General features: G+C 37.2%; 1 protein-coding gene across 1 annotated transcript in view; it reads left to right on the top strand.

The window, feature by feature from the left end:
• The first annotated feature begins 4,434 nt into the window (after window positions 1-4,434).
• The window catches only part of LOC116505278 (protein FAM228B-like), a 28,574-nt gene continuing 9,297 nt past the window's right edge, over window positions 4,435-23,711 (top strand). The window contains exons 1-7 of the mRNA XM_032212438.1: window positions 4,435-4,572; window positions 6,331-6,441; window positions 10,769-10,870; window positions 11,807-11,911; window positions 14,443-14,565; window positions 16,394-16,468; window positions 19,157-19,354. Of these exons, the coding sequence (XP_032068329.1) occupies window positions 4,480-4,572; window positions 6,331-6,441; window positions 10,769-10,870; window positions 11,807-11,911; window positions 14,443-14,565; window positions 16,394-16,468; window positions 19,157-19,354 (807 nt within the window). The 5' untranslated portion in view covers window positions 4,435-4,479. The remainder of the gene's footprint in view (window positions 4,573-6,330; window positions 6,442-10,768; window positions 10,871-11,806; window positions 11,912-14,442; window positions 14,566-16,393; window positions 16,469-19,156; window positions 19,355-23,711) is intronic.

Below are 23,711 nucleotides of genomic sequence, written 5' to 3'. Positions count from 1 at the left end.
AGAATGCAGTACTGCAGACCAGTTCTGGTGCTGGCTGCCTGCAGTTTGATTCTCATTTGAAGACTGGGATTGTTGGGGCTGTAAAGTACCGTAAAGCAGTCTAAGTGGTATTGCTTCACAATTTTTCTGCTTGGACAATGTACTGTTTTGACTGGACTCATGAAGCTGTCATGGGCATGACAAGCAACAAGTATTGTACTACTCTGTCCTCTTTCTCGGCTACAGTTAGAAATAATCAAGCTTTACCTGTGCCATCTGGAGGAAAAGAAAGTGGAGACACCAAGTCCCATATTTTGCTTGTCACCCCAAACATTCACTTCAGATATTCCCATTTGAGTTCTCTGAGAACTTATTTCATATGTGCAATTCTTTTGTATTTTGATTAATATGTTACTAGCATTTGGTTCTTCTGCATGTGCACCATATTGAATAGGGCCTGGATTTCATTTTGGAACGGTTTTCTTCTAATATCCACTTGAACAAATTTTTCCCATAATATTGGGATTTCAAAAGAACTAATTGCTGAATATGAAATAAATATATGTATATTTATGCTTTTTTAGTCTCTCTCTCTTATGGATGAATTTATTGAAAATTCTGTAATAGAAAATTGCAATCTAATGAAATGCTTTTATTATTTTATTATTTTATTTTATTTGTTGAAAAGTATGATGAGGAAGAAGTTTTACAGAAGGTACAAACTGAATGAAACCCAATCCAGGAGGAATTCTTCAAATTCCTTTTTAAAAAATTGGATGAACTAAGATATGGTCCATGGATGAAAGATGGCGTAAACATTTAATTAAAAATTGTTAAAAGCATGTTAAATCCTCCCCCACAGTTCTTTGGGATCTCCTCTGTAGTTCACTCCAAGTGGAGGAATCTGAGGCATGGTGCCTTTGAGAGTCCCCCCCCCCTTGGGGGAGCGTGAACTGCTGCTGCTGAGGCTGGGGGCCCTCCCACTTGCCCAGCTCCGGTAGCTGTTCTCAGGGACGTTCCAGGGCTAACCATGTCTTGTGCGCCCCCCTCCGTCTGCTAGGCTAATCCACTTTCCCTTTCAGCAAGACTTACACGGATGTGTCGCTCCCAAGCCTCCTGAAGGTGTAAAGAATGGGTCATCATGAGATCCTCTCTTTCAGCTGCCTGTCAGTCATCCTCTAGTTTTTGGCTGGTTGTGACCCTTGCCATCGTCTTCTCCTGTTTGCTGCAGGGGTTAGACATTTGGGTGCTCCCCACACGGAAGTTTTTAACTCTGGGATGGGTGCGAGCTGAGACCTTGCTTAATGTCAGGCATGCCTCCCTCCCTCAATAACCAAGAAAGAAAACTCCTAACTCCATTGTTTGTGAAATTAAAATACTTTTACTGGTTATGAAAAGATACCTGCGAAAGTAAAGCAAGGTCTGAGGGAGAAACGCGCGAAATCATACGTATAAAACATTTACCCAGCTCCAACAACCCCCACCTCATTGCCCAATCTGCAACTCCCTTAGGTGTCATTTGGGTTGCATCTCCAAGAAGGTTGGTATGTGGAGGTAGCACAGTGGTTAGGGTGCAGTACTGCAGGCCACCTTAGCTGACTGTGATCTGCAGCTCAGCGGTTCAAATCTCACCGGCTCAAGGTCGACTCAGCCTTCCATCCTTCCGAGGTGGGTGAAATGAGCACCTGGACTGTGGGGGCAAGTTGCTGACTCAATTTGCTAAAAATTTGTAAACCGCTTAGAGAGGGCTGAAAGCCCTATGAACCAGGTCCAAACACCGGCCATCAGCATGCACAGAAGATGGTGAGAACAAAACTCCCTTTTTGACTAATCCTCCTGTACTAATTTCACATCCCAAATGCCATGCCCTCCCCCACTGTTTCTATGGCAGCCGAAAGCAAGTAAGCAAAGCAGAGGCTGACATCTGGTATTACAGAATAGGGTTACCTATGTCATGTGAAATTTCATGAATTATTATCTCAATTTGTGATGAAAAATGTTCTCACATAGACAGACAGACAGACAGACAGACAGACAGACACACACACACACACACACACACACACACACTGAGTCAAATATGTTAGCAATTAGCCGCACATCCAGATTTGTTGTAATAAACTAGTGTTTTTCAACCTTTTTTGTGCAAAGGCACACTTTTTTCATGAAAAAAATCACGAGGCACACCACCATTAGAAAATGTTAAAAAATTTTAACTCTGTGCCTATATTGACTATATATAAGGTGTTTTCCCCACGGCACACCTTACACTATGTCACGGCACACTAGTGTGCCACGGCACAGTGGTTGAAAAACACTGTAATAAACAAATCCCATCATGATCTTTTATAAACTTTCAAGAATGGATCAGAAAAGCACAAATAATATTGGGATATCCTTCAGAGATAGGATAGCTCAGTGGTTAAGATGCTGAGCTTGTCAATCGAAAGGTTGGCAGTTCAATGGTTTGAACACCTAGTGCTGCATAACGGAGTGAGCTCCCGTTACTTGTCCCAGCTTCTGCCAACTTAACAGTTCGAAAGCACGTAAAAATGCAAGTAGAAAAATAGGAACCACCTTTGGTGGGAAGGTAACAGCTTTCCGTATGCCTTCGGCATTTAGTCATGCTAGCCACATGACCACGGAGACATGTTTGGACAGCGCTGGCTCTTCGCCTTTGGAATGGAGATGAGCACTGCTCCCTAGAGTCAAGACGACTAGCACATATGTCCGAGGGGAAACTTTATCTTTATCCTTCAGAGCATTTTTCAGAAACAGTATGATAATGTGAGCCACTGTTCCAGTATATGAATGCATACTATTAACAAAATAGATTCAATTAAAAAGTAACAAGTTTATATTCTTTTTAAAATGATATTGTGACATAAAATAAACTACTGTCTTAGAAAGAATTGGTTGCCTGTAGCAGTTTGATTGCTAAAGCAAAGCAATTTGGCTACTTTTTTATTTTTTAGATTTATTTAAGTTTTTTCATTTTTAGACTTTTAATTTTTTAAAACTGGTTTTATTATTTACTTTTATTATTACATTTATATGCTGTTCATCTCTGTCCAGGGCAACTCTTAGAAATAACTCAAGGCAGTGAACATAACTAACACTTCTTCCTCCTATTTTCTCCACAACAACAACCCAGTGAGGTGAGTTGGGCTCACAGTCTCTTCCAAAGTCACCCAGCTGGTTTAAATTTAAATTTAGCACTGTTTCATAAAGACACTATTGGAATGTTTTAATTAAGAAACATTTAAAAATAATACAAATCAGAGTCTACCTGAGAGACCGCCTCCTGCCAATTACCTCCCACAGACCAATTAGTTCGCACAGACTAGGCCTCCTCCAGATTCCATGGGCCGGTCAGTGTCGACTGGCGACCTCCGGGGGAGGGCCTTCTCTGTTGCTGCTCCGACCCTCTGGAACGATCTCCCCGGACCCTTACTACCCTTCCGGCCTTCCGTAAAGTGATGAAGGCCTGGCTGTTCCAGCAGGCCTGGGGCTGTTGCATTGTCCAGCCCCATTCCAAGTTGTGGATGTTGTTGCAATTTTAAACTGTTTATTTATTGTTTTTATATCCCTCCTCCCTTTTTATTGTAAGCCGCCCGGAGTCTTCCGAGAGTGGGCGGCATACAAAACGAATAATAAATAATAATAAAGTCAATAAGAATGTGTAATTATAAATTTAAATAATATTTGGTAACATGTTTAAGGTGACAGCAATCATTCCATAATTTATTACTTATTATTTCCCTAATTCCCTTTGTAGTATTTGACAACTAGTTGTTTTTGTTCTGAGCATAGGTATCAAACCACGAAAGGTAATAGGATAAAGATAATGAGGGGGGGGGAGTGGTTTTCATCACAGAAGGGGAGGATAATATTAAACTTTATAGCGCATATACGACCCAAATGTTAGTTTCATCATTGCAGCAAATTTCAGGGAAAGTTAATCCTAGAAGATCGCTTTACGCGTGCTTGCACGTTGTCTTTTGCTAAGAAGAAAGCCGTTCTATATAAAATGGGATCCCATAAAATTTTACAAAGGTGCCTCCCATCTCTCAAAGCCATTGGCTATAAGTTTAATTTCTAGATACAGGTAGCGCTTTTTTTCCATATCTATAAGCATCCGGCCAGGCTGACCTCCCAGCCCATCACAGCAAAAGCAATTGCGTCGCGGAATTGCCATGGATACGAGCAATACTGAAGCGGACGGATACAGACCAATCTCATTTGGAAAGAAAAAAAAATGCATAGGGACAATGAGCCCCTATTTTCATTATGTTTTTAATTTGGCAAAAGTGCTTCCTTTTGCCGTTTTTGATCACCAAAGCGCTAGTCGGAGCCTTCAGAAAAAGAAAGCTGAAAGGAACTTTTTTTTGTCTGGCGGAGGGAGCTGATCGCGGGTTTGGCGTACCACTGCCAGTAAATTTTGGCCGTGGCCGGGCAACGAAGCAGACTCTGCCCCCGGGACGGGGATGGGTAGGGGGCATGGAGGTGGCGGGGAACGGCGTGGGTCCTTTCCATCTGGGACCGTTGACATCTACGCCTAAAGAGTCATCTACCTCGAGCCTCCCCACACGGGTGAGTGAAGAAGGGAATAGCCCAGCGCGCTAATGTTTTAGGAGTTGATCAGAGACCTTCAGAATGAACCTCGTGTGTCAAAAGTCCAGAACCCCCCAAAAGGCGGGCAATAAATGGAGTGACCTTCAAAAATTAAATAGCATCGGGCTTGGTTAGAGACTTCTAGGGCTTGGCACATCTCTTTACTGCAGTGGTAAAGGGTATGATCCCAGGCAAAACTGTATGAATAGTGCCACAACCTCAACAAGAGTCGACTTTAGCTTCAGAGAAAAGTTATATTTTAGCATAGTAACACATTGAGCATCACACTAAGCTCCACTGGTTCTAGTTCATCCAAGATTGTTGCAAGCCACAAACTATCCAATTGTTTTTATATAGCTCAGGATATAGTGCTAGTCTATGGTGGTGCCTGCTTAATTAAGTAGTTAGTCCCTTATATAGAGACTGCTAGTGGTTTTGAGTTTAAATTAAACATCTGGCCATCCCAGGGTGTGATTCCATATAGAATTTGACATACCTAAAACCACAATGAATTCAAGAACTCTAGGAACATAAAAGTTTGTTACTTCATTTTTAGTGAAATCAATAGAGTGTACTCTTGAGAAATTTGTAATCAGTTGGGTGTTACATAACATGCTAATTCAGAAATAAACAGACAGTTGTTGTGTATAAGTTCTGTTCTTAGAGTTTATGGATTATCTTGGCTAGTTATGGTTTAACTAAAACCATAATTAACTTAATTTATACATTTAATTTATACATAATACACAACATGCATTATACATAACTTAGTATTACGTATAAGACTGCTAACTTTTGCTAGGAAGCTTAATGGAGAGAGGAACTCCCCCCCCCCTCCAATTAGAATGTCAATTTAATTTCAGTTAGCTCTTCATTTGCCTTAAGGTCCCCGGTACTCCGTGTCCTAATCTCAAAACAAAACAAAACAAAACAAGACAAAACCTAATAAAAAAACCACTTAACCCCCCCCCCCCAACAAAGCCACCCACCAAGATACTTCATTGTGTAAGATTGTAACCCGCCCGAATGGTATGAATGTTGTGCTTTTAATTATGTATTGTCGTATATGTAAAAGTTTGTTTTTCCCCTCTTCCCTTTCGGATTGTGAGCCGCCCTGAGTCCCCCCCAGGGAAAAGGGCGGCATACAAATAAACTGAATCTGAATCTGAATCTGTGCCTGAGCTCTTTCATTGGTAGCTTGTCTCCAAAAGTCATGAATCATGGTGGCACAGTGTTTAGAATGCAGTATTGCAAGCTAATTCTGACTGCTGGCTGCCATCATTTTGGCAGTTTGACTCTCACAAGCTCAAGGTTCCGATATCGGTAAAATTAGGACCCAGATTGTTGGGAGGCAATATGCTGACTCTGTAAACCACTTAGAGAGGGCTGTAAAGCATTATATAAGTATAAGTGCTATTGCTATTACAAACCACAATGACTAGTCCAAACCCAGGGAAATCACATAACTATCTTCACAGGACATGCTTATCTGTAGCTAATTTGTCTGGTTTATGACACTTTTGTATTTAGTTCTTTTATATGTACCTTGCATGCTTCACATTGCATAATTTAGAAAGTTGCTGAACATTTTTGAAATTTTCATTGATGTTTGGAGATGAGAGAAGTGAATGGAAATAATTTCAGTGTAGAAGCATTTGCCGCAGGTTAGTTTGTAAAATGCCTATTCTGCAATGCACTTTTTAAAAAGTTTTTTTTTTCCAATGTTTTGTTTTTCAGACTGATTCCTTGTCATCTGAAAACAGTGACAGTTCAGGAGAAGACTGGCTCATAAAAATTCGTTGTCCAGGAGCAAGGCATCGATACAGTAAACGAGCTCATGCAAAAAAGGTTAATATTACAATATTATTAATGTAATTAATTAATCAATTAAACATGTTTAAAGATTATTAAGAGAATAGTGACCCTTTTGAATGCTGGGTGGTACAGTAGTTTTAATGCGAAATCTATATATCCAGCTATTCAGTTGATCCAGGAAAGAATTTTGTGGAAGTTCTTATTCTATTTCTGTTTTCACTTCCCAACTTGTTAATTAGTCATATGACATTAATACTCAACATGTAAAGAAGATGCAGAATTATTTCCAGCTATATTTTCGTATTCTGCTTGTGACACTAGTTCAGGATGGAAGATGAATATAATATGCAATGGTACATATTTATGCAAATCTCAAAAGTATTATATAGCATCTAAAAACTTTTAGGGACCCATCCCAATTTTGCTTGACAAAAATTGAAAAAGTGGGGAAAAACTTTTTCCAATTTAAATTGCAGGATTAAAACATGATGGTATAGTTAGAAATGATTTAATTTACTAAAATTATTTGAGTATCATGCATACTTGGGAACATTAAAAGTCAGAAGAAGAATCCCAGCAACTAGGCAAGCACTAGTTACTTCAATAGAAATCTGACTTCATATTCAGATGCAGTATAAAACTGAATTGAAGCTGTTAAGGGACTTTGTTTTCATACATGTTATAGTAGAGTTCACAGCCACACTTGATTTATATGATAAATATTCAATGAACTCTGGGCATAATACAGGTAAAATTGGGTAAAATTAGCTCCATTTCATTTTATATGGTGTATAAATCTTAAAAAGCTTGGACAACTTTGTATGGATTATATGGTTTTTTTGAATCATATCCTCCATATGTTAAATTAGCATAAGAATTATGTTAGTTTTTAATTCAAAATCATTTTTCAAAAGTTGAATCTTTCCTTCTGTCAAGGGACTGTAGTTACCCATTTTATGTGCAACTAGTTCCTAGAAACAGGCTTCCTTCTGTATATCATAACAAATTTATCTCCATTGTAATTCAGCAAAAGTTCTCTTCTTTAAATAATTATTTTTAATCAGACTGACTTCTAATTAAGTCATGTAATATTTAAGCTTTCTCCCCCTCTCCACCCCATCCACCCCCCTGTCCTGCTGTACTGCCCCATCATGGGGTGGGTGGGGTGTTCCTGGGTGGGATGAGCAAATAACATTGGAGTGTATGCTGTGTGTGTGTGTGTGTGTGTGAGTGTGTGTGCACGCGTGTGTGTATTTCCCAGCAGGGTCACCCCAGGTCATCTCAGCTGCCCCGCTAAAGCAAGCAGCATTGTAGGAAAATATGAGGCAAATGATCATATTATTAACAATGGCAAAGGCATCAATTCATACTGCATGGGACAAGGCAATGGTAACCCATTTCTCTATTTTTGTCAAGAAAGTCAGATGTACAGAAAATATAAAATGATTGAGGCTATAGTATCAAATAATGAATCCCTCAGATTGGATGACACTCTATTTATTTATTCAACTTCTATAGTTGCCCATCTCAATCAAGTGACTTGGGTGGCTTATAGTTCTAAAACTACAAAGTGGTTAAAACAATTAAAGCAATAAACAATAAAAACATCCAAATAATAAGTATATACAGCTGCCAAGATAGTTAAGCAACTAACAGTAAAGCCAAGAAATGGCTTTAACACATTCTGAGCCCAAAGCCCAGGCATGTAGCAAGATTTTAAGGCCTTATGAGGCCGATAGGGTTGGGGGAAATTCTAATCTCTGAGGTGAAAGTATTCCATAAACAGGAGCTGTAGCAGAGATAGCCCGTCTTCTAGTTCCTGCTAGTTGACAATTTAGTTGATGGAGTGTGCAGCATGCCCAATCTAATTAAACGAAAAAGATGGTCCCTCAGATAGCCTTCTAATGGAAAAGAGCATGGAACATAAGAAACAGGAACAAAAGAAAGTTCAACGTAGTGAAAAATGAAATGAAACAACTGCAAATTGACCTCTTAGGCATCAGCAAATTGAGATGGACTAGGATTGGGCATTTTTTTGTTGGAAGATCACACTTTTGAGTCCTGAGGACATGAAAAACAAAGAAGGAATGGCATTACTTTTATAGTTAGGAAGAATATAGCAAGAACAGTACTTGACTACGATGCAATCAATGAGCAGATAATATTGATTAGATTTAAAGAAAACCTAACAGTGTGCAAACTATCATACAATATACTAAATTTCATATGCTAGCAAAATAATGCGTATGATCAACCAGATTAGAATCACACATAGAAAAACAGAGATAGTCAAGCTGTCTTTAGAAAAGCCTGAAGAACACAAGACTTGATTGCTGATGCATGCTGGATAATTGAGAAAGCCAAAGAAAACAAAAAAAGAAGTTAATATAACCCTAACCCTAACCCATTATGAAAAAAACCAAATTAAATATAAAGAATACCAAACGTATAACAATAGGTTGAATAACCAACCTTAGAACTGGCAATGGAAATATTGAACTGGTAAATAACTTTTGCTTTTTAGGATCTATCATCAACAATAAAAATACAAGCAATCAAGCAATATGCCACATATTGACATTTGATACAGCAGTCAGGAAGATGTTCAAATGCCATGATGGATCTATACATATAAAAATCATCATGCATGCCATGGTATTCCCTTTGGCACTTCATGGAAGCAAAATTAGAATAGAAAGAGTATGCTTTTGAACTTTGATGTTGGACAGGAACCCTGGGATTACTGTTGACAGCCAAGAAAACAAATGAATGGATCATCAAATAAATCAACCCCAAATTCTTACTTGAGTCACAAATGACCAAGCTCAAACTATCCCATTTAGGACACAGTGTATGAACACCTAACTGTAATACTAGAAAAGATGAATATTAGAGTATATTGATAAAAAGGGAGATTTTATATAAAATTATTCAGCAGACAGAAGGATACATTTTACTGAAGAAGAATCAATATTGTTTATGCGAAACATCTGACTTTCTTGCTTTTCCCTTAAAAATGGTTTGCTTCTTATTCAAGAAGCTGCTTCAGTTCTGAACACCCATGACATGGATGATTGAGAATCTCCATAGACATAAAGCAATGTCAGAAAATACCTAATAAAACATTTTGAACTTTTATAGCTGTCCATTTATTATTGCATTTTGCTATTATTTTTTCAAAAATAGAAGTCAAATAAAATTTTATTGACTCTTGTAGGTTCTTCTGGAGATAAACAATACACATATTCAAGTGCATACCAATCTTATTTAATAAAAAAGTTTATATTCACATTCCATTGTGAAAAGAAATTATTTGTAAATAACGTATTTGTTCAAAAATTTTATTTACATTTAATATGAAAAAGTAAATCAAGTATATAAATGATTTATGCAGTCTTCATTTTTAAATACAGATAGTCCTCAACTTATGACTACAATTGGAATTGGCAAATTCATAATTAAGCAGAGAATTGTTAAGTGACATCATATGATTGCACCCAATTTTATGATTTTTACCATAAGCAAGACATGTGACCATAATTTGTGACTTATCCTACTATATTTCCCATTGACTTTCCTTGTCATAAACTAGCTGGAAAGGTTGCAGATGGAGATCATGTGACCCTAGGATGCTGCAACTGTTGTACATGTGAGCCAGTTGTCAAGCTCCTGGATCGTGATGACATAACTGCAGGGAAGCTGTGACAATAAGTATGAGGACTTGTCATAAATAATTTGTTTTAGTGCCATTGTAATTTCCAGTGGTCGCTAAAGGAATGGATGTAAGTCAAGGATTATCTATCATTCTCCACATAGAATCCTTGCACAAATATAAAAAGCATTACAGGCAGAAGATGAGTATGAGTATTTTTTTAAACTTCGTAGTGCCTGTATTGATTTCCTCACAACTATGAAAACATTCAATATGCATTGCCCATCTGTTCATTTGTAAAATAAGAATATGTAATTAAGAAAGAGGAATTAGAAAGCTGCCAATATTATATCTATTGTCTATGTTTGGAATACATTTTTTAGTTCTTCCAACATATAAAACTCTACTATGAAAATCTTATACAGTAATGTTTTACTGTCTTTAATGCTAATAATTATATAGTATTATATAGTAATGATAAAGAAAGATAGAAAAAAGGCAGTCAGATAAGTTATCTTAACTGGAAAAATTCTTAAAATATGGTTTATAAGGGTCCTTTAATTAAGAAAATAGAAAATTAGAATTTAGAATCAGTATAGCTAATCTTGATCTAATTTGATGTTGGGTTGTATTGTTTTAGTCAAATTGATGCTAATGGGATATATCTCCATATAAGTTTAGAATTAATGCCTTTCCCTAATTTAACAGAACATATCATCACGGTCCACAAAAACTGAAACCTCAAGCACTCTAGATAAAAAAGATGACTTCACAGAGAAAACAGAATTGACGCCTACTACATCTTACCAGGTATATGGATTAAACATTTATTTCAGATCTGAAAGTAACTATCTTGGGGAGGGAAAAACTTTACCAGTACAATGAAGTGAAACATTGGTTAATTCACATAAATCAAATATTGCAGGCTATCTCAATGGATTTTTGACACATTACAATATAGGTAGTTATTGGGTTATTACAATTTGTTCAGCATCTATTCAAAGTTATGATTGTGGTGACTGGATGATATTTACTATGGGTCTCATAGTTCTGGCAATTGCATTGTCACCATGGTTATGCAACATCATAGTTCATAACCATGTCATTTAGTGATTGCCAATTCTGGTCCCAATTGCCATTATAAGCTTATAGTTATGGTAATTGATAAGGTTCTTACAATCTATCTCATGTAACTGTCTCTAATGTATAACCAACCATTTTTAAACACTCATTTGCAGTAATAAAAAAAAATTGTCTCTTTCAATAATATCTGCTTTTAAAAAACAGCACCATGTATCATCTGTCCCACTTATGAAAAAAGATGGCCACGTTCAAATACACTTCAAAAATACTTATTTTATAGAAAAATGCCTTTTCCTGTTGAATAAATGTCATTTGTGTAGTTACCTTTTTCTGATTTCTAAGCTTGGTGTTAATAGCTGTTGTATTAGCTTTCAACATATTTTTCAAAAATTTTTTTTTTAATAGACCACATTATTTTACAATATACCACAATACTAGTTATGACATAACACTGGAAAAGTTCTTTCTGTGCATATCAACATTCTGGTAACCCACACCATTTATTTGCTTTAGAGCTTCATTTTAACAGTGAGTTACTGGAAGTTGCTACAGTTTGGTAACTTTTGTGTGAAAATATAGAGAGCCAATATATTTGTTAAATCGGAAGATTATTTTCTGAGAACACAGCAACAAACACAACCTATTTTAACATTCTAACATTAGGACTATACAAAAGTGCCAAGGCAGGAGAGTGCAGACTTGGAGTGGCTGATAAGACTTCGTTGCCCAAGAGCTCAAATGGAACAGTTGATGCCAGATGTCAAGCAAGTAGGTTTGGGTGTGAATATATTGATATTTTCCAGTGCAGCATTATCAGATAAATATTTTAATGGTAGAAATTTACAACAGTAAAAGTGGAGTTTCATCTTAGACATATTTTTAAAAATCTAGTTAATAATCATAAAAGTTCTAATACATGATGCTAATGTTTCTAATACATACTTTTCAATTTTAGGGAAATACATTCTCATTTTTAAATGTTCTTAATGAGGAAAAGTATGACTAAGGATACAAGGTTAACTTTATCTTGGATTAAGGCCCATTGATAATACGTCCAAATAGATTTCTAGGTAACTAACCCTAATTTGACTCTGACTCTGCCACAAACAGATTAAATGGCTTTAGAAAAGCCATTATCTGTCAGGTCTCAGTCTGTAACATAAGGCTCGCCATATCACACTCGAGCCCTTGTGATCTCTAGGCTGGAATACTGCAATGTGCTCTACATGGGGCTGCCCTTGAAGTGCATTCGGCGACTGCAGTTAGTCCAGAATGCAGCCGCGCGAGTGATAGTGGGCGCACCGCGGTTCGCCCACATAACACCTATCCTCCGTGAGCTGCACTGGCTACCTGTTGATCTCCAGGTGCGCTTCAGGGTATTACTTACCACCTATAAAGCCCTGCATGGTAGTGGATCTGAGTACTTGAGAGACCGCCTCCTGCCGATTACCTCCCTCCGACCAATTAGATCGCACAGATTGGGCCTCCTCCGAATCCCATCCGCCAGTCAATGCCGACTGGCGACTACGCGGAGGAGAGCCTTTTCAGTAGCAGCTCCGACCCTGTGGAACGACCTCCCCGTCGAGATTCGCACCCTCACCACCGTCCAGACCTTCCGCACAGCCCTTAAGACCTGGCTATCCCGTCAGGCCTGGGGATAAGTTTCTAATTCGCCCCACCCGAGTGTTGAGTGTTGAATGAAAGTTGTGTTTTTACTGTTTATTTTATTCACATATAGTTTATGTCTCTGTATTGCACCCCCCTTTTCCTATGAATGTAAGCCGCCCTGAGTCCCCTCAGGGAAAAGGGCGGCCTATAAATCCCAAATAAATGAAAATGAAAATGAAATATAGTCCTATCTTTAAAGGTATGTGAAATTTTGAAATCTTCAAATGTTCATCATCAGCTCCATCGACTGCTAAATTCATTGATTTTTTTAAATGTGGGTAACAATAGCTGATCATATCCAGAAGAAAATTAAGATTTTTAATAAATATGCTGTTTTTTCTTTATCTGCAATGTATATGTACCTTGCAATCCCACAATTTGATCTTGTTTTGTCTTCTTCTGCACAAGCGCAGAAGTGTTGCTCACATGCACAAGCAAACCAATAGTAAACCATTTAGTAACCCACTACTGGCTATGATAAATTTCTTTCAAAAGTAATCAATGCTATGCAATGTGCAGTAAAAGAACAAACTGCAGTGCCCTAAAGGAAAGCAAGAGATGAGAGAAAATAAAACCGAAGTTTTTATACTAGCTTAATTTATTATATTTCAACCTTTTTTATACATTGCAAATTACCTTTGCTTTCTCCACATTAGAATTCTCTCTGTTTTTGAAGATCTCATGAACTCAGTACTACCATGGATTTTTTTGGTCTTCCGTTTCCTAATCCATTCATTCATATTTGTGTTTTGCAATTTGATCCTCATTCATTCTCTCTATGACCAAATTATGTCAACATATAAGTCCTTCCTGTCCTTTGCTTTTATATTCAGCCAACATTTATTCATTATCCTTTCTCAAATTATTCCTACTAAATTCTATTTACTTTTATCTCTCCTTGACATATTGACTCTCACTTCCTTAAAACAAAGTGGTACAAGCTTCTTTGACAAACATTAATTCCTTATTGCAAACCAAGTTTTCTATTTGTAATTAAACATCCCCTTTCTCTCTTTTTTTCTATTAAGGTATGCAAATTCATTTACTTGCTATATTTTTTCACATTCTATTATAATTTGTAGTTGTTAATTCATTGATCTTTGATATACTAATTTTCAGATCCATTTCAGTGTATATTACTGTTTATTTGACATTCACTACAAAGCATTTGATTCTTAACCAATAAAATGGCATTTTCTGCATAATAAAAATATGTTAATGTTCACATCCCCCAACCAAAATAATCTTTAACACTACCGCAAGCATGCCTTATACATTTGTCCATAAATATATTAAGCAACTAAGAAGACTCCACCTATCTCTGTTTTACTTCTTGCTCAATATTCAATTACATGCTGAGTATTTAATTTATTTTTATGCTTGCTTTCCTTCCATTATGGGCAGAAATTCTTTGAGTATCCACATATGCTGCTTTTCATTTTAAGGATTTTTTTAAAAAGACGTATGATAGAAATTAAATGGAACCCACAATATATTGTAGTTTTATAATTTGAACTAATATTGAAAGTAAAATACATACTTATGTACAATGGTATTCTTTGTATAGGTAAGTTTGATTTTTGGTAGCTAAAAGTTTCATTCACTTGGATTCTTTTCATTTTTCAAATAAGTCTTTTCCAGGAGTTACTACATTCCTGAGTAAATCACAGAGCAAGATTTCAGAAAGAAGTCCATCTGAAAAGACAAAAACTTCAGAGAGTTGGCTAACACAGAAGCACTTGTCCATTGCACAGGTACCAATATATTGGGGGCACTGAATAGAGTAAAAAATCTATAACTGGTGATGTTTGCTACCTCAAAGCAAAGTGCATATTTCAAAAGGACTTAGAAGGCAAGCAATCCATTCTTTGAGTTCCATGCAGTTTATTGAATGTGTTTGTTGGTGATTAGAAGAAATTGAATTCCTATCTGCTCTTATTACAAAAGTGTTGTAACATCATCAACCACAGTCATCATCAACCACAGTCTCCTTCTCATATTGTGGTTGCATTTTACAACACTTGTGGTTGCATTTTACAACACTTTTTAAATTACATAATTGATTTGAATATGTGTGTATGTGTGTGCGTGTGTGTATAGAGAGAATACATACATACATACATACATACATACATACATACATACATACATACATACATAGTTAACAGATCAATTCTAGCATGCAGATCCACAGATGGTAAGGGGGTAGACACGGCCTATGTCTCTATAGAAAGGAGCTTTGTTTGTGATGGGACATGTCTTTCACAGAGATGCTAGTGGAATGCTCCATCATCTTTTCCTAATATGGGTTTTCTCCAGCAATGGATCCCAGCAGACTGCTGAAGATGTTCTCCTTCGTCATAGATAATAATAAAAGACTCAGTAATGGGGTCCTCCCACTCATAGCCTTTCATAGTAATTTGGTTAATTTGATTCCAGTACTAATTATTTGCTCTGAATATGATTATCAATAGCCATCAAACTCCTATTTACCTTGTCTAATTTCTTCAATACTGCCTGTCTATCAACTACTCATGATCAAAACTAAGATTGATTCATTTGGCTTTTTGAAGAGAAGTAAAGATGATTTTTCTCAGTTTGATCTAGAGTTGTAGACTGGTTTTCATATTGTTTTCATATTAAATATTGTTTTAAATATTTAATTTAAGCATTTGAATATGCATATTATTTAATTTATCAAATTTAATAACATTGGTGATAAATATAGAAAATTGTATATTATTACAGTAATAAAGAGTAAGGAAAATAGTTATATTGAGGCAGATTTTCTAATTGTTACCTTCTTATCATTACATATATAAAGCATAATAAAGTATAAGCATAATTGTTGTCTGGAGAATTATACTGAATTTGCTAAGTTTAAGGCAACAGATTATTAAAACTTTTATTGCAAAATGTATGAATTTCTATTTATTCCAAGTTATTTCAGGGATTTTAAAGCCTTTGAAATTGACATTTCTAATAATCAAAATAAAATCTTTTTTTAAACTTGGCTATAGTTCAGGTAATAATAATAATAATGGATTCTGTCATCACTTTTATTATACTGAAATTCAAAATCTACTTAGGGATCCAATCTACATGTCCTTCTCCAGCTATTTATTTTTTAGTTAGATTTTAATCCCACTTTTCCTTCAGGAGTTCAAGGCAGCATATATCATTTTCCCCCCTGCAGCAACAACCATATGAGGTTGATTGGGTGAAAGATAATTCTAGTGAGCTGTTCTGGTTGAAGGTGGATTTGAACTCATGTTCCCAGTCTAATATCTTAATCACTAGACTACACTGGATCTCTGAAAAATTAGCCTGGTCAGTGTGTTGGAACTTGTAATTGATCAACATCTGAAGAAACATAGTTTGCCATCCTTATGATATAGTAGTATCATTGATGCACCAATTCCAATTTCAAATAAGGCTTTTAATGTAATTTTATTTTGCATGTCTTCTCAGCGGCATGGAATTCATTGTATCGTATAAAGCTGATCTGTTTATAAAATTATTTTTAAGAAGTATGTTTAATATAGTAGTTCTCTTTCACAGATTTTACTAATATTTTATTAGGCTTTAGTTAATGAAAGCCAGGATGTTATTGGTCCCATTCAGTTGCTGCTGGAAAGAGAAAGCTGCTTTATAAGGGTAAGAAATAAACATTGCTTGCAATGCAACTTTCTGACTATTGAGAAAGACATAAAAATGCCTGGACCAGGAGTCCATATCTGTGACCACCATGTCAGAAGAGAAGACCTTGTTTTTTTTATTTTTGGAAATCTTGTTATGAAATTGCAATTTTCTATAAAAATAAGGAATAAAAACATCAGTGTTAAGTTTTCTCCCTCGCCCCAATATCGGTACTTTCTTGACAAAAATCACACAAATGAAAAAGTTTGTAAAAGATTTTGTTCCTGGTCATTTAAAAAAAAAGTTTGTTACAAGCTTAAATTGTCTGTACTGAAGTGTCTTTTACAGCTGATCCTTTACTTTTCAGCTATAAGTCTAATAGCTTTTCCAAGGAAAAGTGGCCTGTAGTTGGTCATTATGGCTTGCAGTGCTGATAGCTGTGGGGCAGGGGTGTTAAATTGGCGGCCCATGGACCAGATGCATCATGCGCAGGCCATGCCCACCCCAGCTCCATGAAGGGGGAAAACATTGGGAAACATCACGTGACGGCAACCTGACACTGCAAGTTTGACACCTGGGCTGTAGGGCATGACATCTGGAGGACTTTAAAGAGGGGAAGGATGATGTAGAGTTTATAACTTATAGGTTTTTATTTAGTTAATTGAAGCCTGTGAGCTTGTTTTGAAAGGAAAAAAAGGGGGAAATGGATAGATAAAAATTGGATTAAAAAAAAGATGGCTATTGGAGTTATCCACATCTCCCTCCTTGCCCCAGTTCCTTGCTCTTTACTGTTAGTCAAGGATATTTTTCTCCCAACAGAATCTCCTTCTCAATTCCTTCCTACTTCTGAGTCAGGGTAAAGGTGGATCAATGTAATGCAACGGTAAAGTGGGGTTTTCCATTGGAAAACAATACAATGCAAACATCCTGATTCTTATGGAGGAGGAGCCAGGAAAAGGTCGGTGATCTTCAAGGTTTATGCAGGACTGCCCTCTCCCAGCTAGGCATGGGGCTTGGCATTTCTCTGGTTGGTATATTCATATTAGAGAAAACAAAATTTGCCTGAAAACCAAAGAGAATGTTTTGTCCAGGAAATACCAATTTCATAGAAGTTGCATTAGGTTGACATCCCTATTTGTGTCCAAAAGAAGTTAACCTCATTGTTCGTCCTAATTCTGGACCCCACATTTTTATCCTGTTATCAATGTGCAACAGTACTGTGCTCACTTCTCCAAACAGCTTCTCTAATTTATGAAGGCAAACACATCACTAGTGGTTAGGGGAAAAGCCCAATTTCGTGTTTGAGATCGATCATAAAATTGATATATTCTTTCATCTAGGAAAGCCATCTATCTGCACTGTCCTCTGTATTATTTATTTATTTGCATCCTGCCTTTATTTTTCCCCCCAAATAACTCAAGGCAGTGAACATATCTGATATCTTTCCTCTACCTGTTTTCTACACAACAACAGCCCTATGAGTTGAATTAGTAAGAGAGTGACTGGCCCAAGGTCACGTAGTTGGCTTTCATATCTGCTTTCTCCTACTTTCTTGTCTGGTGTCTTAACACTAGATTACATTTTTATGTTTTTATTTATTATTTTTAATAATTCCCTTTGGGATAGATTAGTCTTAGCTTTTCCAAATTTGCCTTGACATAGCTAATAGTGGTCATGTGAGGCTTTAGTATTAGAGATCATGACAGCTAGTTTGGTGTAGTGATTAAAAGTTCCAAACTAGAAACCAAGAGACTGTGAGTTCTAGTCCTGCCTTAGGCCCAAAACTAGCTGGGTGACCTTGGGCCAGTCACTTTTTCTCAGCCGTGGGAAGGAAGCAAAGTCAAATCACTTCTGAAACATCTTGCCAAGATACCTGCAGGGACCTATCCAGGCAGTCTTCAAAAATTGGACATGATTGAACAAAGTAAAAAAGATACTACATATTTCAAGTTTGATTTCATATTCAAACTATTGAAAAATATGAAATGAGTTGTGGCTTTAGAGCTGTAGCCAGGAAATAATGAATATTTTTGAGAAATATTAAACATAGGAGTGGGAAATCTGTAGCTCTGCAGGTACTGCTGAAATACAACTACCAGGAACAACAGCTTATATGCCAACAATACCTGTAGCTACAGATTACCTATCTCAAATAGCCCCAAGAATAATATCATATTTATTAGATTTTTTTTTCAATTATGACAAAGGGCAACCTTATCTAAAGAAAAAAAAAGATTAGAAAAGTTAGATTCTCACAGGTATATCAACAGCCATTATAATAGATATTTGATTGATAACCTGTATGCTTTATATCCCTTAAATAGTTTAATATTCAAGTCTTTCCTGCAAGATAAATATAACACAATTTTAGTTAAGAAGACACAGGTCTGTATCTGGCTGCTATATATATTAAAAAAGTCCAACAGATAAATTATATATCTGTACCAAGTAAGATGTTTACTATGTATTCGAATATCACATAATTGGTTTCCAGTAGCAATCACATGAAATTGCAATGGCTTGAAGCGATACATATTTTATATATGCAAGGGTTGTCATTGGAGGAATGTTATAATGTATAAAATGTTTATTAATTACTAGCCTTTTTCAATTTCTATGAATTAATTATACTGTCAGATTTGTTTTAAAAGTTCATTATTTAATTCAAAAACTACCTTTGTTGATAATAGTTTCTCTGTTAATTAGGAAGTAGACAGGTATTTGAAGCACAATGATTTCTTAGCTCTAAGGAGAAAGGAAGTGCTGTACAAGAAATGGTTTGAAAGTGTTTCAAGACCCCTGCTGCAGAAAATTCAGGACAAAGTTGACAACCAGTCAAGCAAAGAAATAGAAGAAAGGAAGCGAAAACAGCTCTCCCTTTATCTAAACTATTGTAATGAGAAGGTATCGGAAAAGAAAAGCTGTTATTACTACAAGACATTTTAACACAATTAGAATGAATTTTCTTTTTTTAAATTTCAGAAGATAGAGCAGTGGTAGCAAACCTTTTTGGCTTGCTTTGGTGTCAGAATTGGGAAACTACCTAACTTAACTCTTCTGGTGTATCAATCATAAATAAACAATTCTCTATTCCACACACCCCTCCCCCTCATCTAGTCCACACTCAACAGTGGCACTCGGCATTGATTCTGGGAAGCAGAAGCTTGTGCCTCACATTCAGCCCTAATGAGAATCCAGATTGTTGGAGGCAATATGCTGACTCTGTAAACTGCTTAGAAAGGGCTATAAAGTACTGTGAAGCGATATAAAGTCTTAAGTGCTAATGCCACTGCTGCCACTCCCATTCTCATACAATTTTCAGAGACTGGGGGCTGTACATCCCTTTTGTACGACTTCTGGAGGGTACAGAAGCTGTGTGAGAGCACATCACATTCTCATCACAGCCTCTGAAGCCTCTAAAATTCTGGTATTCGGGTGTTGATGAAGCCAAAAGATCATGATGTGTCACTTTTGACACACACGTAGATTAACCATCACTGACATGGGTGTAGGACAACTCGGCATGGCCAGCTCACCACTGCCAAGTTGTCTTTGCCAACTCACTGCCAGCAAGTTGCCATAGGACAACTAAACAGGGCGAACTCACTGCGGGGACACCTTGCTGCAGGTGGACAGAGGAAGAGCCAGGTTGGCAGGTAAGCAGAGCAGCAGTGGCAACAGGGGGCTTCCCATTTTCACACTGCTGCTGCCACCACACTGACCTCCAGGCCGAAGAGGCTGGGGACAGTGGCGACAGCAGTGTGTGTGTGAAAATGGGATGCCCTGGGCTGCCACTGCCTCCCCGCCACCTATCCTGCCCATCACTGCAACCACCATCCCTTGGTCCAAAGTGCAACAGCACAGCTGGTGCTGTGTGTGAAAATGGGAAACCCCTGGCCATTGCTTTGTGCTCTGCCCACCCGCTTGCTCACCCACCAACCTGGCTCTCCCTCCATCCACCAGCAGCAAATTGCCCCTGTGGTGAGTTGGCCATGTGGAGTTGTCCTGTGGCAACTTGATGACGAGTTGGCAAACACAACCTGGCAGTGGTGAGCTCCCTGTGCTGAGTTGTCCTAGACCCATTTCAGTGATGGCTAATCTACAACATGTACTCTTCCTCCAGTTGACAAGAGCGAGGTGGCCTTGTGCAACTCTCCTTTGGTGATGGTGGCAGTGAGTTGGATGAGGTGACTTGGTGGTGGTCAGATGACCTCTCCGAGTGGCCCTCACCAAGTTGTCCCATTTCACACTGAAACAGAGTAACTTGCTGCATGTTTAAAGTGAGGCAGAGATAATTGGAAATTGAGGAAATGAAGCCTGTGCAGAGAGGGTCATTGTATATAATATATTATGCGAATTCACTGAGCTCTGGTGATGCCTTCATGTAAAAAAACCTTCAGCATTACCTGGGTTGAATAGACAAATGTAGGATTTCAACTAATCAAAAGCATGTTTTCTTGTGAGCAGAAGATGATTTCATTTTATTTTGTCACTTAGAGTGAAGGTGCCTGTGTGCAGGAATATAACAATGCAGACAGTGAAGTTTGGCAGCCTGTCCTTACCTCTCACTTATTTTGGTATTATCATTATGAAGATCCTGGTCCTTAATAGTTTCTTATTTGCATGCACTGACATTTGCTGCACTTCAGGGTGAGCCTGGGAGTCTTCCATGTTTGCTTTTGCTGTAGATGAGTGAAAAATAAAATGCGGGAGAGAAAGTTACATTTTTTCCTCTATAAGATCTGTTTTAGAGGAAAAAACCAATTACTTCCTCTGATATATATTTTAATGTATTTATAAAAAATGTATTTAGCCAAATTATTAATTTCCTTTTGGGTTCATCAGGATGAATGGTTGAATTTTTTTTAAAAAAAATAATTGAATCTGTGCCGAAGACTTTATATGCCAAGGAGTGAAAATGTAGTGGTAAGATTAGTGTGAAGGCAACATCTACAATATCTGTGGAAAGAAGACAATCTGCATGTAAGAAAAGACAAGGGAGCAATAACTCACGGAGCAAACCAAGCGGGATTCTTCACTCTAATCTACATCATCAGTGAAGTGCATGGAACTCATAACTGCAGAATGGGGAAAAAAGAGCAGTTATAGGACTTGAACCAGCAGATATAGAAAGTTGAATTTAAATTGTCCTCATGGGCTCATTGCACAGCTTTGAACATATAGTACTGGTAATCCTGAAATTACAACCATTCATTTAGTGACAGTTTGAAGTTACAGTGGCATGGGAAAAAGTGACCTTTGCATCATCCCCATGGTTATGTGATCAAAAAATTAGGACCTTTGGAATGTGTTTATAGTGGTTGCAGTGTCCCAGGATTATCTGATTACCTTTGGCAACCTTTTAATGAGCAAAGTCAATGGGGAAGCCAGATTCTCTTAATAACTTATGGCAAGAAAGGCTGTAAAATGGGGCAAAACTCACTTAACTGCCTGGCTTAGCAACATAAATGTTGGGCTCATTGTGGTCATAATTTGGGGATTACCTCTATAATCTCAGAAAGTCAAAACTAGTAAGGTTACTTTACTTACTGCAGATTTTTCAATTGGAGACTGACATCAATCAGTTTTGAGCCTCATAATAAAATTCCCAGGGTCTGACCTGGGGGAGTAGAAATTCCTCACTACAATCAACATCAGTAACCATAGTTATTTCTTTTTGGTAATTAAAAAAAGTAACCATAGTTATTTCTATTCTTGATTTATTTTGCTTCATTCAGCAAAATTGTCTTCCATTCCCTGAGACATGATAGTTACTGAAAAAAATCACATACATGCGAGTGTTGTGTGTACAATTGGCTAATCTCCATTTATGTATGCAGTATATATAAATGCAGACCACATATTAGACTTCTGTTTTTTTGGGGCTCCTGATTTGCTGTATTTCTTGTCCCAAAATGTTTGGATACATTTCTTTTTCTATCCATCACGTACAGTCTCAGAGGCAATATCAATGAGTAATCCTCACAAGGCAAAAAGAAATGTGCAAGTATGAAAAAATAAGATTTATAATAAATGATTAGAAAGTACCATTTCTATATATGTGCATCATAATTAACACTTGTGATTGGATTTGCATATAAAACTGCATTCTGTCATTTTAAAGTTTACTATTTCAGTCTTACTTAACTGCCTTTGGCAGTAAGAAAGAATGAAACTTGTCCTTGACTTTCTACTATTATTTAATATATTTTAGCATTCTGTGCTTTTCTGCTCATATTTGTTTTCTGCTTTCCTTGTATTTTTCCTTCTACTAGGCTTCTTCTGCTCCAGGATCCTCCATCTCATTATGTGTGCTCCTTCCTCCATCTCATCCACTTTTTGAGTCCCAGAGTCCTCCCTATAGTTCCTATTTCCCTTCTTTTCTTCCTCCATTTCCCTTCTCTCTCCTTTCCATCTCCCCATCTGTCCCCCCTCCAATGATAATTCTCCCCTCAGTCTTACTTCCTCCGTCTGTTCCATCTCATTTCTTTCATTTGCTTCCTCCATTTCCCCCTTACCTCCATTCACCTTCTATTTTTTTCCCTTCACCTTTCCTACAGCTGTCTCCCACAGAACTGGTCAATTCTCCAAATGCTTTGTCATCTCTCCCAAAAACTGTAGGTCCCCCTACCTCAACTCCTGCCCTTCAATCATCTGCTTCTTCAGCCGTGGATATCCCTTCGGCCTCACAAAAACCTCCAGATTCCAAACCAAAATATAGTTGTGACTTCAGTGCTTATCATTCCCATAACCCTTTCTTCCTCCCTGTACTTCCGCCTATCCAGTCTCAGAGGAGGTATCAAGCCCGGCAGAAGAATAGTGACAGTGTTAAATATCCCTGAAGACAGAAGATGCTTTGGGTTTCTTCAGTGCTCTGACTCATAAATAAAAGCCAGTTTTCTACGGTAGACCAGATTCAAATGTTTATGGTTGTGATGCTTCCTAAATGTTCATTGAAAATGACTGATGACTTAAGAGAGACTCAGGATTCACTGCTAATTGTATTTTAAGCACCATGGAGTGGGGAAAAAAGAACCAGGAGATTGAATAATTATGGGTTTTATGTATTGTCTGGCCACATAATATTGTTATTTCCCTTAATGTTTGTAAGGCTGTGTGAACTCTGGAGCAAGAATATATGCTATATTTTTTGTTTAGTTGGATATAGTTCTTGTAAATCTATATAAGACGTAACATAAAAATCTTACCTGGGATATCCAGCTGTATGTGAAATTTCATCACTGTCAATAGATTTGGCTTC

Source organism: Thamnophis elegans, chromosome 3 (assembly GCF_009769535.1).
Source record: "Thamnophis elegans isolate rThaEle1 chromosome 3, rThaEle1.pri, whole genome shotgun sequence".
NCBI classification, from domain to species: Eukaryota; Metazoa; Chordata; class Lepidosauria; order Squamata; family Colubridae; genus Thamnophis; species Thamnophis elegans.
The sequence above is the reverse complement of the archived record's forward strand: the minus strand, read 5'-3'. Positions and strand labels throughout refer to the sequence as shown.